Source organism: Octopus bimaculoides, chromosome 15, assembly GCF_046866305.1.
Source record: "Octopus bimaculoides isolate indiv1 chromosome 15, ASM4686630v1, whole genome shotgun sequence".
Classification (NCBI taxonomy): Eukaryota; Metazoa; Mollusca; class Cephalopoda; order Octopoda; family Octopodidae; genus Octopus; species Octopus bimaculoides.
In genome coordinates, this window is record NC_142942.1 from 10555988 (window position 1) to 10574370 (window position 18383).

General features: G+C 35.1%; 1 protein-coding gene across 1 annotated transcript in view; it reads right to left on the reverse strand.

The window, feature by feature from the left end:
* The window catches only part of LOC106873618 (filamin-A), a gene marked incomplete at its 3' end in the record, with an annotated part of 130135 nt that overhangs the window by 49064 nt on the left and 62688 nt on the right, over nt 1–18383 (reverse strand). The window contains exons 3-11 of the mRNA XM_089363411.1: nt 9130–9381; nt 8253–8350; nt 6794–7060; nt 5695–5932; nt 5265–5465; nt 4984–5121; nt 3822–4079; nt 2471–2664; nt 1322–1579 (exon numbers count right to left, since the gene is read on the reverse strand). Coding sequence (XP_089219537.1) covers nt 1322–1579; nt 2471–2664; nt 3822–4079; nt 4984–5121; nt 5265–5465; nt 5695–5932; nt 6794–7060; nt 8253–8350; nt 9130–9381 — 1904 coding nt within the window. The remainder of the gene's footprint in view (nt 1–1321; nt 1580–2470; nt 2665–3821; nt 4080–4983; nt 5122–5264; nt 5466–5694; nt 5933–6793; nt 7061–8252; nt 8351–9129; nt 9382–18383) is intronic.

The following is an 18383-nucleotide window of genomic DNA, read 5'->3' on the forward strand; positions in this document are numbered from 1 at the left end:
ATTGTGCTACAGTGATGTGTTTATACTCCACGAAGTCAGGCAGCTTAGTGGCTCTATGTACAGAGATATGGAAATTAAATACCTAACTTGAAAAGAAGGCCTGGAGTTAGAGAGCATCTGGCCATAAAATAATACAGCCTCTGGAAGTTTTATTCATATGGAAAAAATACACATAAAACTGACAAATGATGATGACTGTAGCAGATGTAACATCAAGTGAATATTCAAAAGCAATTCATCTGGATTTCTGACTTTGGCATGGAGCCAAATAACTCTTATTTACAAGTTAATCAGAGGATGATGGGGGTAGTGTATGAGCTTTACAGACCCCTTCCTTTCAGACAGGTGAGATTGATATTATATAGCTGATGTCTAGGTTTAATATCCTTAGGTCAGTGCAAGAAAGAAAAAAAAAAGTGAGAAGGGAGGGAACTTTGTAGTCGCTTGACTCAAAACTTGCATTGGAGTAGTGATCTCTGCTTTAAAAGTTGGCCAGGATCTAGGATGCTGCTGTTTAAACTGAGCCATGCAGTAAGTCACAAGAAAAACGAGCAGTCAATTGAATTACCCTGGTAAATTACTGGTATTCGTTTTATCAGCACGAGCAAAATTACAGACATAGCTTAGGACACAATGTAGGAAAGAATGCAAATCAGTATGGATTTCTAACAAGGTTTTGAATTTAAGGCAAGGGAACAGTTGATCATATATCCCAATACTGGTACTGTATTTCATAATTCCTGGAAGAATGGAATGCGAAGCTGATTAAGACAGAATTTGAACTCTGAACATAAAACACTAGAATAAATACTGCAAAGTACTCTTCTCCAACACTCCTAGTTCTGCAAATCCAGACAATTATAGCAACTTGCCCACATCTCTATGTTTGACCAATATTTTATTGACAATGGAAGGACAAAAAAAGGCAACATCAGCCTCCTACCACAACAACTACTAGTGTGATTTGAACACAGAATCAGAGGAATTACAAGACATTTAGTCCAAAACTACCATTTCTGACACCTCAACACCATATTGAAAGACTATCATCAAAACATTTAACTACACATTCACAGTTATGCATACACACAGACACACACACACACACACACACACACAGAGTGGTGAATGAGTGCTCAACATTGCATTGGCAAATATTCTTTATTTGTGAGTTAGCAAGGCTACCATTGGTTTCATGCAGTGAATTCTCAACAATTGCCAAGCCAGCCACATGGAATGTTGGTACTAGTCTCCATCTTGGAAGAGAATACACACACACACACACACACCATAAAATCAACTAAAATTATGAGGTACTTACTCTGAAAGGACTTTTAGGTATGTTTACACCACCATATGAAATCAACACGACATGCTTGACATTCTTCAAAGGCTTGTATTTACAAGTGTAAGTGCCATCCTTGTTGTCTTTGATATCAACTTTAACGGGGTTACCATCGGCGTCATGGCAAATAATGTCCAGTTGAGCCTTCCCAGCTTTCTTGGCATCAACAGTGAATTCAGTCATCTGCTGAACTTGGACCCCAGTTTCCTGTAAGCCAGGCCCAAATGCAACCACCTAAAAAAATAAAATAATTTAGTTTTTAATTTATTTTACAAAATGTGTGTTCATTGGGAATTCATTCAATGTTAGACAAAATTCATCAAGAAGGAAGAGTGGCACCTGATTTTTACTAAAGCTTCTGAGATTTAGTCTGAATGCTTGCAACAGAGTTAACACTGCTAAAAGGTCCCTAATGGTCAGACAGTGGATTAAATAATCAATCACCACCGTTGAATGGGTACAATCCATCCAATGGGTTTCAGTATAGTCACAAATTTGTATTTCTGAGATGAGGAATTTATTACATACACTATCTACATTAAACTAGGGTCTTCATCTTGACTGTTGCTTTCACTACATTTTTGGCTGTGTACACTCCAGCCTTCTTCAAGTGTCTTGTGAGTCACTAAGATGAGGTTTCAATACAGTTTTCATCTACCTAATTTCACTCACAAGCTTCAGGTTAACCCAAAATTATGGTAGAAAACACTTGGCTAAGGTATTATGCAGTGGACTCCGACCTTTTATTGCAAAGGGAACTTATTAACCACAAGGCCAAGGAGGAGTCATTGCATTAAGATAAGAACCAGGGGATGTGACTTACTACACTTGATAAAACCTGTCAAACTAAGTAAAAATCGCTGCCTCCCATACAGGCTTGTCCTTTCCGGTGCTGGTGCCACTTAGAAAGCACCTGTGCCGGTGCTGTGTTAATACACCTGTACTGGTGTTGCATAAACACACCCAGCATACTTAAGTGGCTGGCATTAGGAAGGGAATCAAGCTGTAGAAGCCATGCCAAAATAGACATGGAACCTGAACAGCCCTTCAGCTGGTCACCCACTGTCAAACCGTCCAACCCATGCCAGCATGGAAAACAGATGTTAAATGAGGATAATATCTCACCTTGAGAGGATCAAAGTCTTTAGTAGCTGGTTGAATCTGGGCCATATATGGAGATTTAGGAATATCTTCTTCATTACAATGAATGTGGACTGCATATTCTCCTGGGGCTGTTGGCCAATAAGTGATATCAGCTGTTCCATCACCATTATCTTTGCAGTCAATTTTGGCCTGGGAAGGACCTTCAATTGAAAAACCTGTCCAAAACAAATATAAAAGGTTTCAGTGCTTGGGTTTCATTGAACAGAGTACATTATATGAAGCTTTGTCTTAAAATCTGTCTTAGTTAATTGCAATGTTAATGAGCTAATTATATATACATATAGTGTTAGGAGTTAACACCGAGCTCGATTACCTACTTCAAAATGACAAAATTATAATTTTTTCTTCAAATCTTTCAATTCTAACAAATAAGAAAATGAAATATGTCAAAATGCAAGAAGTTAAAGTGAAACCATCAAGAAATCAATTATGGTTGGATTAACAGTTCCAAAAACGTTGTAATATAGCAAAAGAGGAAATCTAAGAGAATGACCAAAATATAGCAGCTCTAAAGGTTATATTTATTACAATATACCATCTGAAGAGGTCTAGCCGTACTTGAGACATTGTGGCCTCAATTCAGCTAATAGGCACAATGGTCAATAATTTCACAATCCTAATAGTTAGGATGCTGTGTGATGCAAGTGACTCATTTGTCTATATTGTGGGGCCCACTTGTCTCTGAGATACAATACTATCAACAAACCTTCCTCAAGGTCTGACCCTTCTGGAATTCCACCTAACCACCTGCAACCCAACTTTTGCAGGCCTGTACAACCCCTTACTGCAGATCAACCAATTAAAAAGTTAATGATATCAGTATTTTAGGGTATTATAAAAAATTTATAGATCTTTGGTAAGCTGTAGTATTTGGTAAAAAAAAAAAAAACTGAACATACTTGGATTTCTTTCCCTCATCTATCAAAATGTATTTTTTCTTGAGCAAAATATAGTCGAGAGATATGATATTCTTATGAGCATTAATAAAAGCCACAAATCAAAGAGTATTCAAGAGAGACAACTGTGCACGTATGGACATGGGATGCAAATTAGAAAAGTGACAGGTGAGAAAGGATTGTAAAGGAATCAGATTGAGACAATGTTGGAGACACAAAGTGTGGTCAAAGTTCCAGATTTTTAGGGCTCTTAAAAAAAAATATGGTATCATACAAGTCATGACCCAATATATTACAGAAATTTTTTGCAATATTACCAACCAATCCTACATAGCAAAGGAAAATAATAAAAAGGCAAAAAAAAAAAAATGAGAATCATGCCAGAATAAAAAAATATAATAAAAAATTTCACGTACCTAATGCTCCTGTTTCACCATGGGTTTCCACAACAAATGTTGCTGGTTTGCCGACCATTCCGCCATGCAAGCCAGGACCATATGCTATAATCTTAGACAACTTGAATGGACCAACTTCAACCTTGAATGGACTCTTGGGGATGTGTTGGCCACCAAAAGTGACATTGATAGTGTAAGTACCAGGCTGTTTTGGGGTGTAAACACACTCGTAAGTCGTTGGATCAAGTTTCTTAATACTAACCGGTTCATTTGAATTGCCTGGTAAAAGAAAAATAAATCTAATATTTAGCTGATGTTTTAAAATTAAAATAATGTTAAAAAGAATTGGCATGTAATAGCTGCAAGTGTTTAAGATAAAACAGATTCTAAAAAGTTGCAACAGAAATCTTAAACATTACCAAAAACAAAATTGGCACAGTGCTTTGTGTTCTTGGACAAAACACTTCATTTCACATTGTTCCAGTTTATTCTGGAAATGAGTAACTTTGCAATGGACTGGCATCCCCTTCAGGCAAAACATGAAGATCTCAGTCAGCCAGTCATATAATATGGTAACAATAATTGGCCCTACGAATCCTAGGACTTTAGTCACTCACGTTATGAAAACCAAATAATTAGCCCTACAGATCTTGGGGCTTGAGAGTAATTTCCAGGGGTTATTCTTGATGACCATCATCAGGACACCAAGACGAGTTATTGCTGATTCACAATTTTCCTAATAATTTGTCAGAGACTAGCCACAGGTCAACCCTACTGGAGCAGTCAAGAATTCCAGTCACGAAGACATGATCATCTAAACCTTTTCTCAGGCATAGCATATCTTGGACTACATATAATGTAGTCCTTTCAAGACAGTAGGTTATAAAAGATTTGGTTGTTATTTCTAGCAGATTAAAGGATCAAATGTTTTTTAATCTTCCAATTCATTAGTACATCTAAAAGATTACAGAAGTTTGATAATTAGGGTGTGAGGCCTAGTGGTTAGTATGTGGATGCAAGGAACTTCATTTCACATCGGTCCAGTATCCTCAGCTGATAATGAAGACCAGACAAGTCTTGGTCAATCCCTCTCTCCTCTTGAGAATCTGTCCTAGCCATTCTGGCTTCATGTAAACTTAAAATTAAAAAAAAAAAAAAAAAAAAGAAAAAAAGAAAAAATTACCTGGTCCAGTGATAGTAACTTTCATTTCTCCATCACCAGCTCCTTTAGTATATACCTTGAAATCAGCATTGTCTTTCACTCTAATACCTTTAGGTTGGATTCCACGACCAGTTGCATAACATTTCTTTGCATTTGATGCTATTAAATTAAAAAAAACAAAAAAAAAAAGGTTAAAATATACTTTTCTTTTTATCATTTCTGCAATGTATCTTCAAAGGCAAAATTATTTTTGTTGCTGTTGGCATTGTTACAAAAAGAAATAAAAACAAAAAAAAACTCACCAGTAGAAATAGTAACCGAAATAGGGGATCGTGGAATAGGTTGTCCACAAAAGACAATGCTAACTGTATGGACTCCAGGCACTTTAGGTGTATATTCTACACGGTAAGTACCATCAGGCTGACGAGTGATCTTGGGCTTGATAGCATTTTGATTACCAGAGGGATCTGTGATGACTACATCCACTGGACCTTCTCCAGCATCTATCAAAGATAAAAGTTATTGAGATATAAGTACAATATTTTGTGATTGGATATATCTAAATTTTCTTTTATTTCTAAAATATTTAAGAAAATTTCCAATAAAATTTTTGAAGGAATATTTCCAAACAAAACTTAAAGAGAAAATTTCAATGAAAATGTTTGAAGTACAATGTTTCACAAAGATAGAAAAACAATTTGAAGGTGGCGAGGAAGAAAAAAAACACCTTACCTTTCAGAGAAATAGTAAAGTGAGTCATTACGCTCACAACATTTCCTGGTTCCAGACCAGGACCAGCTGCTTTGACCTTTGAGGGATCTCCAGCAGGAGCAGAAACTGCAACCGGAAACGGACTCTTAGGAATTTCCTTGCCAGAGTATTTGATGATTACCTTGTAATTCCCTTCAACTTTAGGAGTGTATGTACAAGTGTACGTGAGGTGTTTGTCTTGGTTGAAAACAACCTCACACTGAAAAGATGAGCAAACAAAACAATTCATTAATCAGAACCAAATTTTAAAATAATTTGCATGGTAAAAAAATAAAAACTTATAAAATTTTAATCTCTTGAAATTAAATAACATTTTTAACTATTTCTACCGATTTTCAATAAAGTCCTTTTTATTTGAAAAATATATACTTATAAGCATACAGACAAGGCTGTGTGGTTAACCGCTTTGCATCCCAATCCTGTAGCATCAGGTTCAATCACTCAGTGTGGCACCTTGACCAAGTGTCACGTAGTTTCAAGTTAACTAAGTGAATGGATTTATGACTGGATTTGAGAAACGGAAACTGAAAGAAGCTCGTGTGCATGTATTCTTACTTCATTATCACAATAGTTGTAAATGAAAGTTACTGTCATATGAGTGGTGCTCGTTTCCAATCTTACATGTCCAGCCATGGGGAAAATACTTTACATGGAAACTGGTAGGGAGTAGTGACAGGAAGAATATGCAGCCATAGAAAATTTGCCTCAATGGATATCACCCACACCATGCAAGCATAGAAAAGTTAGAAACTAGAGTTTGATTTTGTATGTATAAAAAAATCAAATAATAATGGTTTCAAATTTTAGCACAAGGCCAGCAGTTTTTGGGAAAAGGGGCAAATTGATTACGTTGACCCCAGTACTTGGCTGGTACTTATTTTATTGATCCTGAAAAGTTGACTGCAGAATTTTAACTCTGAATGTAAAGATGGATGAAATGCCACCAAGCATTTGGTTCAGAGTGCCGAGGATTCTGTCAGCTTGCCACTTTGATAATTGTAATAAGTGTAATGATAATAGTAATAATAGTGCAATAGTAATAATGAAAAGTTCTACTCACTGGCTCCTTCTGACCCTTGGGATTGAGGACAAGTGGTTCAAGAGTTCCTTGTCCAGCACTAAAAGTCTCCACAGTAAACGACGTCTTGGCTCCTTTCGTGTTACCAGTAGGTTCGATACCAGGACCATAGGCACGCACCCGATTGGGGTTAAGACGAGGCCTAAGGGGAGCTTGGGGATTCAGTTTGCAGTTGGGGAACTGGGATAGATACGTCATCATACTCATTTCATCAATCTTCGGGTTGTTCATTTCTGCTGGTTTAATTAGCTGTAGATGAACAGAGAATAAACAAAGCATGAGTAAATATTTTTACTGAAGATGTCATAGTATTACAAATCCTTTTTACACCAGAAAATTTACAATAATCTAGAATTTCAGAGAAGCATTGTTCAGCAAGTTGTTCGATCTGAGACTGTGTTGAAACTGTAACAATTACACCATGGAAAACAGTTAAAAAAAAACAAAACAAAAAAAAGCTTAATTTCCCTTAAACATTTATTTGGTATCAAAATTTTTGCTGCACCAACTGAGACCAGATCATTGATGCAGTTCTACAGCTGCAGTTAGTGCAATGAAAATTTTGACACCAAATAGTAAATGTTTAAGTTACCAGTTTTTGGTCTGTTTCTGAATTATTATGTCTTCAACACTGTAGTAATTTTAAAATTTTACACAATGTAAACCTCAAATTTCCCAATTCAAATCTGACCGTACATACTGTTGTTTAAAATAACTGATAGGTAAGATGATAACTCCACAATGTCCTATTTTATTATGTAATATATATATCAAAACCGTTTTCACATTTCTCAGTTTTTTTTAAAAATTTTATTTTTAATACATGGATCACTTAGCAGGTAGCAAAGTTCACAGCAGATATTACCTGTAATTTAAGAATGAGGTTTTTTTTTTTTTCTGTCTGCAAGAGATGAGCCACAAACGCTGTTCACGTTTAAAACAATCCTCAGCTAATCAATATCCAGTCCAGTCCTGAACAACACAGGCATTTGATCAAAGGCATTCCAACCATGACCAACACATCTTTTTTTTGCCTATTCAATGTAGCCTTCATTTTCGAAAAAGAAAAAAATGCGACTCGAGACCTGGTTGTTATTTCTAGCAAGTCATGCAACCAGGCAGAAGCTCTCCTCTTGGTTTGTGCACTCTTCATTTTTATGTATTTGTAACCCATGTGATTACTCCAGTAAGGTTTCACCAAGATATACTTGTACATAAGCAAGTCAACGGCCTACACAATAACACTGCTGCCAATGCGAGGCTATCACTTGGAAATGTTTGGTGGAATTTAAGCCAATTTAGACCCAGTATAGAACATGACCTGGTTTTGACCATTTCAAGAAGCATCACCTTTGAATATTGTCTTGAATATGCTAACAGATACATATTTTGCCAAACCGATATATAAATAATGAGAGAGAGGCGGGGAGCATGAACTTACTTGTGGCACATCTAACCATTTCTCTGCAGCTTCCATAGCTTCCTTCGCATTCTTCAGTTTGTTTTTAGGCGCCCAATCAGCCCAGTCGGGACACAGACCTAATTAAAAGAAAAAATATGAGAAAGTCAATTAAGTATGAAATAATACCTAACAAACAAGAAACAATTGTAGTTTAAAGAACTTTATGTCTAGTTTTGACTTCTTTCCGACTTCACAGAGGAAAGAAAGTTAAATCTGGGTGAAGTTCAAGATATATACATTGATAAATAAGTTTTTTGCCAAAGGTTAACCTCATTTCGGTAAACCCATGGTCAAAGATGACCCAGCTGTGATCGTCACAATTTTGCTCATTTATTATGAAGACGATTGTGTTGAGGGAGATCTGGCTGTTATTTCTTCGAGAAAACTGAATGAGTGCATAGAGGCTCACTTACTGACTTGTACGTCAGTTAGCCAGAAGTTCCCTTTCGGAAATTTTTATGCCTACTTTAGTGAAAATAAACGTTAGAATCAAGACCAAGTCGTAAATATTACACACTGACTTCTATACAGCCATCACCACTACAACTGTTACAATTCCTCGATATGATTCTACTAAAGTTTGAATTCTGTTGAGTTATTCTTAACATTACAATTTTCTGCAGAAATTCAAATTTCCATTTATGGATGAAACTGGAAGGTTCCTTTAGAAACAGTAGGCAGACGTTATGTGTGTACATGTGTGAGTGCTTGTACCTCCTAACAGAGTAAGCACTCCTTGGACAAACTGCATTGGTTGTGGTATTGCCCCATGTTTAGCTTTGGTAAGTTAGGAAAAAAAACAAATGTAATAGCTACCTAAAATATCTTTTTTTAAAAAAATTGTATTGTACTTTACCTGGTCCGCAAGCATCAACCAAAGCACCAATTGCTCGGCCATCGTTCCAATCGGTAGTGAAGTTATTAATTGGCAAATCTCCACATTTGCCTTGGATCCAGTTAAGAAGCCTTTGTTTAGGAGTGGGACCTCCAGCACCTGGTGCTGGTTCTTCCCCTTCCCACATAGGCATCGAGATGGAATAGTGAAGAATAAGAGTCCATATTAGACCCAAAATCAGCTTAAGCTTCTGATCAACAATATCACCACTGTCTGAAAAATTAAATAAACAATTCAAATTTAATATACATGTTAACAGTCAAATACTGAATCTTAAAAAAATTCAAAAATTTTCACAATGCTTTTATTAAAATCATAATTGAAAATATAAACAATGACAAGTTTCCAAAATAGTCATGGTATTATAAACAAAGATTTAGAATAACTTAGCCAAAATGTCAGCCACATCAATCAAAAATCAAATTCCTCCAAGTCTTATTATGTAGTTCTGGGTCAATCATTGAATCGAGCCATGAAAGACAAATTTTATACAGTTATTTAAAAAGATTTTGTTAATTATTAAAAATAGTGGTATAAGCCACTTTTCTCAATTCTGTACCCTCCACTCAAAGGGTTTTATCTTGCAGATTATGTGTCAATCACATTAATCCTGAGCAACATGGAAAAACACCCAGCACATTCTGTAAAGTGGTTGACATTCAGAGGGGAATCCACCAGTAGAAACCATGCCAAAATAGATACAGGAACTTGACAAAGTCCTCCAACCTATCAGATCCTGTCAAACCATCCAATCAATGCCAGTAATGGAATGTGGACACTAAATGATAATGTAATAATTGTAGAAATTAGAAGTTTAGCCTAGCTTTTGGATATATTTTTCAGACTTTGTTTACAGTTTTTTTGTTATTTAATAATCAGCAAAAAAAGTCCCCCCTCCCCCCCAAAAAATAAAAAAAGATCTTTTGTATTTGTTCTCAATACATATAAAAGATTATATTCTTTGGAAGTCACAAATACTAAAACATTAAAGATTTTATCAATGGATTTTAAATTATTTTGCTCAAATATCATAGAGAGTAAACATGTGATTACAAGGATAGAAAAAATAAAAACCAACAGGGAATTAACAAATATTGACTATGGCAGCTTAATTATAGTGTAGAAGAATCCAAATATTCAGTCTTCAACTAAAACACAAATGAGTTCCCATGACAATTTACTTAAGGAAAAAAAAAAAAAAAAAAAAGAATTGTAGTCCAAGACAAAATAATCAACCAGAATCCTAATTTGGATGTCTGCAATTCTGATAACCGAAAGGAAGAACTTATGAAAAGACCAAAATGAAAAGTAGATTTGAGTCATTTTGTTATTCTTCATGTTTTTACAAACTACCGTGACTTGTATCAGGGACACCAGGCTACGACAACAGTTGCTGCAGATTACTTTACATCAGTGGTTCTCAGCTGGGGTCCATATGCCCCCACCCCCGAAGGGCCCATGTAAGAGTTTTGGTGGGTCCACACAACAAAATAGTAAATTGGGGGTCCACAATAATATTCTAAGGGTCCCTGAAAAAAATTTTTGCCTAAGATGTATTTTTTTCTCCGTGTTTTTCTCCTTGTCTCCGTATTCTTTCTGTTGAAGAGCGTAGCTCGAAACGTCAAAGACTTTCCGTATTCCCGAGCGTCATACTAATATATCCTTTTGTTATTTACACCACCTGTCCTCGTCTGTTGTTATTATTTGTATATTCTCCCATATATATATATATATATATATATATATATTGCAAGAAACAGCTAGGTTTCTTTAACATTTTACATAATTCAACCTCCACAAGTTAGTGTGTAAAAAATAAAATAGAAATTTTGGAAGAAGTTTGGCTACGGGGGTCCACTGGAATAAAATAGTAATGAAATGGGTCCCTAGATTTAAAAAATGGTTGAGAACCACAGCTTTACACCCTAAATATCTCGTAATCCATTTTAGACAGCAGTCAAAAACTGAGTGGGCGTGCTGGCATGGTGTGGGTGTATGGTGGGAGAGATTTGATTAACCAAACCCATCTTTCGACATTTGTAGCCTTATGTCAATGATAGAATTCATTACCATACAAAATATATTCCCATGACAATGTTTTTGATCCTATAACCCCCCTCACTTACACCATACATTCATCAGAATTATAATTTTGGTGGAGGTTTTAGAGTGTCAGACAATGCTTAGCAGTAATTGTCTTGAGTCTTTAAATCCCTGATTTCAAATCACTGAATACAATTTTGCTTTTTATCCTTTCAGGGTCAATGATATAAAAGTACCAGTCATGAACTGGGTTGATGGTATCAACTAACTCCCTTGCCTACATTTCAGGTCATGCATCTCTCCTGAAGTCATCACTACTATGGCAGTGAGCTGGTGGACCCGTTAGTGCAAAGAAAATGCTTCCAGCTCTTTATATTCCAAGTTCAAATTCCTGCCGCCACAAATTTTATCCTTTCAGGATTGATAAATCAAATGACCCTCCTTAAAACTGGTGGCTTTGTGCCTATAATAGAAACAATTATTACATAGCCCTATACCTAACTAAATATTTTGTTTACTTTTCTTAGTAAAAACAAACAAAAAAATCCCAACATATATCTAGGATTTATTTTCAAATTTGTAAAAAAAAAAATTTAAAAAAAAAAAAAAAACCCTAGAAAAACCATGTAATGTGAATACATGTAGTAACTGCTTCCTTCTCTTGTCATTGTTAAAATTCCCTAAACAAGTAGCATATTTTGAAGAAATTGAGATGACAGATTACAACAATATTACTAAAACTGTAAGCCTATCAGCTTTAGGAATTTTCTGTACTAAATGTACAACTTTCAGAGTAAGACTTACTTCTCTTCAGTGTAGAATTTCAAAACACTAAGTATTCTTGTTTGGAATTCTTCAATAATCGAACAAATGGCTATGCTCTATGGATAATCTACCAGAATAAAAGAGGTTAAACTGTTACTACTTATGCAAAGTGGCAGAATTCTAATATATAATGAGTTTTGATTTAAGCACAAGAGCAGCAATTTTGAGGTGGGTGGAGAGGTTAATACCATTGATTGCAGCGTAAGACTGGTCAATTCTGGAAGGACGAGAGGTAAAGCTGACCTTGACAAGAATTGGACTCAAAGTGGGACGTAGTGAATAATGTCCAACATATACAAAAGTAGAACTACTGTGATTGGAATGTCTTTGATTAAGATCTGTTGAATGAAGATTGATCTGGGGTTAAACACCACAGCTGACAACAAGTATCAGAAGTTATAAGAATTTATTTTTTAAAACCTTAGTGTTACTGCCATATAACTGACAAGATAGAGGACTGAAAAACACTGATGTATGGAATGTATAAATAGAATCAGAGGGAATATTTTTGCAAAATCCATATAGCGCTTCCTACATCACCAGAAAAGAAAAAAATAATTAAAATAAAGCTCTATATCACAATGCACCAACATGGTCACAACCTACTTGCTACAAAAAAATATTACATATTAGAAATAAATTAACTGCCATGATTTTTAATATAAATTGATACGAGAAAATCGTGATTACAGTCCTCCTCCACCTCGATGAGATTAGAAATATGTATCATTTGAAGAGCAACTATTTTTCTTTGTGATTTTTTTTCAAAAAAAAAAAAAAAAAAAAATTTATTAGTTACACTTCCTACTTCCTTATGTTATCAGGTTGAAAGTCTGACCTGATGACTTCATTGACAAATGAACTGCTATGTGCTCCTCATAGAATTTTCATGGGAAAATGCAAAACTAATTTCCTCCACTGTCTTCCTTCAGTTTTTTTTCTCTCCCTGCCACCCCCACTCTTAACGCAAGATACCATCTTGTTGGTATGATTTAGACAAGTTCACCACACCTGTCTTGACACCAGAATGCATAGAAATAGAGAAAATACAAAGCATTTTGTTCTGTGCTCTAACAAGTTCACTGTCCTGAACTGGTTATTTTATTTGATCAAAATAACCATATGATGTATCATAATGTATGTAAATTGTTGATGGGCCAGTTACTGTAGTATTTATCTGAAGACAGCTACTGCAGTAATAGCCTATCATAAGTATGTATACATTAAGTATGATACGTAAGTGGCTATTTTAAATATTGCCTCAATTGTATATACTGAATTATTTTATCAGTTTATTGACCCCCATAAGGATGAGAAGGGATATTGATTTAATCAGGATCTGAACTATAATATAAAATGCTGGAACAAAAATGGCAAAGTATTTGAGTATTTGCTCCGACACTAAAAATTTTGACACTTTCAACAAAATTTTTTCTTGGAAATCACTGAAACTGTAACAATAGAAAAATAAACAAAGAAAGTTTTACCTCTGTTTTAATTAACAGTCACTCTTGTATTTAGTCTGACTAAAATTATATTGCTTTCATTGCTAATGAAATCAATACGGTGTATTTGTATCAATTGTCACGCACACTCACAGTACATGCAAGTCCTCAGCTTACTGGGATTATGTTGAGAAGTATACAAGTCAAATAATTCAGTCACACACGCAGTGCAACTAAGTATACAATGCTACAAGCAAGCATTAATTAATGTAGCACTGTACAAATCAACTAATATTTCATTTCAGTCTTTCCATACCAATCATTGTGCAATTAAAAATTCTCCCATCAATACCTTTTTAACAAAAACAGTGACAAAAATGCTTTCTGGAATAAAATAAAATAGATAAATGGAAATTGAACTGGTGAGTGTGTTATATCAAGGCACTAAGACTCCCTAGACACAAAATTTGTTTCAACAGACATAATTACATCAGGCATCTTGCTAACCAGATACAAAAATGAAGTGACATTTAAGCCTCACTGAAGAGGTACAATATGCTGAAATGTGTTTGGAATTACCTCCCATGCTTGTCAAATTTAAAATCAGTCAATGGTTAATTTTGTTATTGTTTTTCTTCTTTTCCTCTATTTCTAGTTTGCATTTTAATAGTCTTGAATTACATATGTTAACACTAACATAATTATAGCTTATGCAGATGGTATCTCATTTAGTCTCCAGGATACACAGCCCAGTTATATACAACAACTAGCAACCATTGAAAGATAAAACCTGATCCTGTACAAAGCAGCAGCAACAACAACAACGGTGCTTGGTCAGAGAATAGTTTGATAAATTGAAATGCCATGAGAAGTGGCAAGTCTAACAACCAATCTCATCTCAGAAAGAGAGAGAGAGTGCTGTTGCTAAGGAAACATCATCAGCATATGACATTCATTTTCCATGCTGGTATGGGTCGGACAGTTTCATAGAAGCTGGTAAGGCCAGGAGCCACACCAGGTTCTATAGTCTATTTTGGTTTCTAGAGCCCTTCTTAACACCAACCACTAATGCAGAATTGTTCTGCATTGTTTCTCTCACTCTCCCTAGCAACAACCCTATGCCCAGATACACTAGATGTTAATGGTGGGTTCAAATATGTAATCCATCAGCAGATATTCATTGTCATCAATTTACTTCTGGTTTTCACTTTTTTCCATTCTGGTATGATCTGGATGAAATTTTGTGAGTATTCTATAGCTAGATGCCCTTTCTGATTCCACCCTAACCTCAGTTTTATTGTTTATGGGGCAAGTGTAGAAAATATCATCTAATTTTGGGACAAATGCCACCGCTGCCCAAACAGTGTCAATATGAAGAAATACAAAAACACAAATACAATGCATTTCTGTAGCATTTCCATCTACCAAATTTCAGTCACAAGGAACAGATGAATTCGAGGCCAGTAGAAACTGTTTGCCCAAGATGCTATACAATGGAATTGAAACAATATAGTCTCATAGTGACACTAACTACATAGACATGCCTGTATGTACAATTCATTGAATAGTTTGACGGCTATGTCAAGCTGATTGGGTCAGAATAATACCCAAACATATCTCAAATTGTTTCCCTGTACTTGAACAGAAAACAAAAAAAAACTAAAAAAAAAAAATATTAGTCATTGATTTGTTCTTGTCTTTTGCTGACCACATAATTATTATTTCTAATTAACTTAATACTCCCTGCATTAAATGTGTTAGCTATTGTTTTCTTTTATAATCTTTTTTTTTTCCTTGTAGATGGCATCTCTGAATCATTTATTTAAAAAATGTTCAAGACTGATCCTACACAGAAGCTTTGCTGATCAACCATCTAATTAATTTAATGTGAAATTATGTAAACTTAGTCAATAAGATCTGTGTAAAGCAGTAGCACTACTTCGCAGTCAAAATATTTACAGTTCAAGGATAAATGGCGGGGGGGGGGGGGAGATAGTAAAATACAAACATAATAAAGGTGAATTATAATCTATGCCATATTAACTAAACAACTTCAAATTTAATATGTAAGCATTTATTTTATAGAATATGGCAAGGGTGGATGAATAATATAAACACCACAATAGTTTGAATAATATATGAGAACAATAATCTCATGAACTACATATATTTAGTCTATTAAAGAATTGAATGGGTTTATTAAATGCATTAAAATAAGAGAAAAAATAATAGAGAGGACTACATAAGCTGATTTCTTAGAAGAGGTTCTCCATGTAAGGTCATTCCATTTATCTTGTACTATATACATTAGCATGGCTTTTTAGAATTTATTTTATTGCCATACCTAAAAGAAAATATGTAAAAAGTAAAAAAGAAGGTGGAGTTTTTGAAAGCAACATTTTCACACTACACTGTTTCTCCTTCCCACACAAACATCCCAACAACCAAAGCAGCTGACAGTGGCAGCAGTAGCAATGACAAAAGTCAACAGTTTGTCAGAAAAGGCTGGGCTAATTATAGCAGGAAATCATGAAGAAAGAGAGAGAGAGAGAGAGAGAGAGAGAGAGAGAAAGACAGAGAGAAAAGTGAAAAGAGAGAGAGAGAAAAGAGAGGAGAAAGAGTGAGGGAGAAAGAGAGAGAGGGAGAAAAGTGGAGACAGAGAGACAAATGCGAATAGAGAGACAAATGTGAAAAGAGAGACAGAAATGTGAAAAGAGAGAGAGACAGACAAATGTGAAAAGAGATAGAAAGAGAGAGAGACATGAAGAGAAAAAAGAGTAAAATGAAAAGAATAGAGAGAGAGTGAACAGTGAACAGAAGAGAGAGAGAGAGAGAGGGGGAGAGAGAGAGAAACAGAAAAAGAAAAGAAAAAACAAAACCAAAAAAAGAAACAAAAATAGTTCAGACACCAACTTAGTCTGCTGCTAGCTTAGGTTTTATTTATTCTGCCCACCCTGAGTCTCACCCCTGGCAGAAATTCCATATAAGGTAAGATTTCATCTGTCCAGTGTTAAGAAAGCAAGACTTTGCACAGTATTATCCTTAGGTGGTAGTAGCAGCAGAAGAAATTTGATATAGGGGATGAGTTATAAAGTAGTTGGGGGTGGGCGTGGGGGTGGATGGGCAGAGATTAGATATGAACAGTTTAGTCTTGTTTTAGATCAATTTTGACAAGGAATGTACACAGAGGAAACGAAAAAAAAAAAGAAAGAAAATAAATAAATAAAATCAATTGCATGAAGTCCACTCCTATTTAAAAGACATGGAAAGGAAATAAAATTTTATTTGCAAAGAAAAAAAATAAACAGAAAATTAAAAATAAATAAACCAACAACCCACCTTGATATTAATTAATATTAGTGTAATTGCTTAATATTAGCTAATATTATAATATCGTGGGTGGTAATATAAAAAGAAAGTATTTATATATATACACACATATATATATATATATATATACACATACATACATACATATATATACACATACATACATACATACATATACACATACATACATACATACATATACACATACATACATACATATACACATACATACATACATACATACATACATACATATATATATATATATATATATATATATATATATATATGTGTGTGTGTGTGTGTGTGTTCTTGTAATAATAAAGAAATGAAAGTGGAAGAATAAAGCACGACTGGTTAACTACAATTTGATAATATAAAGAGATATGTGTAAGTCTAAAAAGGTGTACGTATACACTCTGAATGCACTGAAATGAACCCAAACACAAAGTTAGAGGTTGTGCTCGAGCCATGGATGATGAATTAGCAGTTTCTCAAGCTTTGATGTCAGTTAAGACTGTTGAAACACTGCATTAGAAACTAAAAGGCCAGGTTTATAAAGCCTACTAGTCTAAATAAAACTGTGTCTGTGTGTGTGTGTGTGTGTGTGTGTGTGTGTGCAGACGCATGTGCACATCATGGTTGAAGTTGGTTAGGCCACTTACGTACATCTTTTATCTTTTGTTTCAATCAGGCACAGACATGGCAAGTAGTTCGCTTCCCTAGTCACATGGTTCCTGGTTCAATACCATTGTGCAGGACCTTGGACAAGGCTGGTTGGTACCTCAGGCCAACCAACCAACGAAAGCCTTGTGAATAGGATATGGCAGACAGAAATTGAGAGAAGTCCGTCATTTGTGCGAGTACAAGTGCGAGTGTGTCCCACCATCACCACCTGACAATCAGTGTTGGTGTGATTACATCCATGTAACTTAGCAGTTCAGCAAAAGAACGACAGAATAAGTGCTAGGCTTAAAAAAAAAGTCCTAGGATGGTTGGGGGGAGGGGCTAATTCAAGTAAAAACCTTTAAAAGGTGGTGCTCCAGCATGGCTACAGTAAAATGACTGAAATAAGTAAAAGAATAAAGATATTCCAATATTTAGTTTCAGATACTGGCAGATATCAAATATTCATATCTAGGTGCTAAGAAACAACAAACTGTGACAAGTTTAATAATCTCAGTAAAACAACAAACTAAGATTAAATCAAAATGGAAAACAAATTTCTTGCATTACCCAAAGCCTTGGTTCTTCAAGAAAAAATAAAAAGGACAAAAAAAAGAAATAAAATGGTACATGAACTTTTCAACTCTTAAATTACAAGGAAAGACTGGTAAATATTCCACTAATGTCAAATACGAAGCAGGAACCATCAGAAAATGTGTCAAAGGGGCTCAGAGTACAGAGAGGAAGTAGAAATATCTAACAGATCGAGTGTGGGATTTGGCTGAACCAGAGACACCTCAGTGGATCTGGAATTTCCTGTGTGTGTGTGTGTGTGACAATCGAAAGTCCATGAGCCACTTGACTGGTTTGGCCATTTTCGAATTCTTTTTTGTTTGAATGATCTGT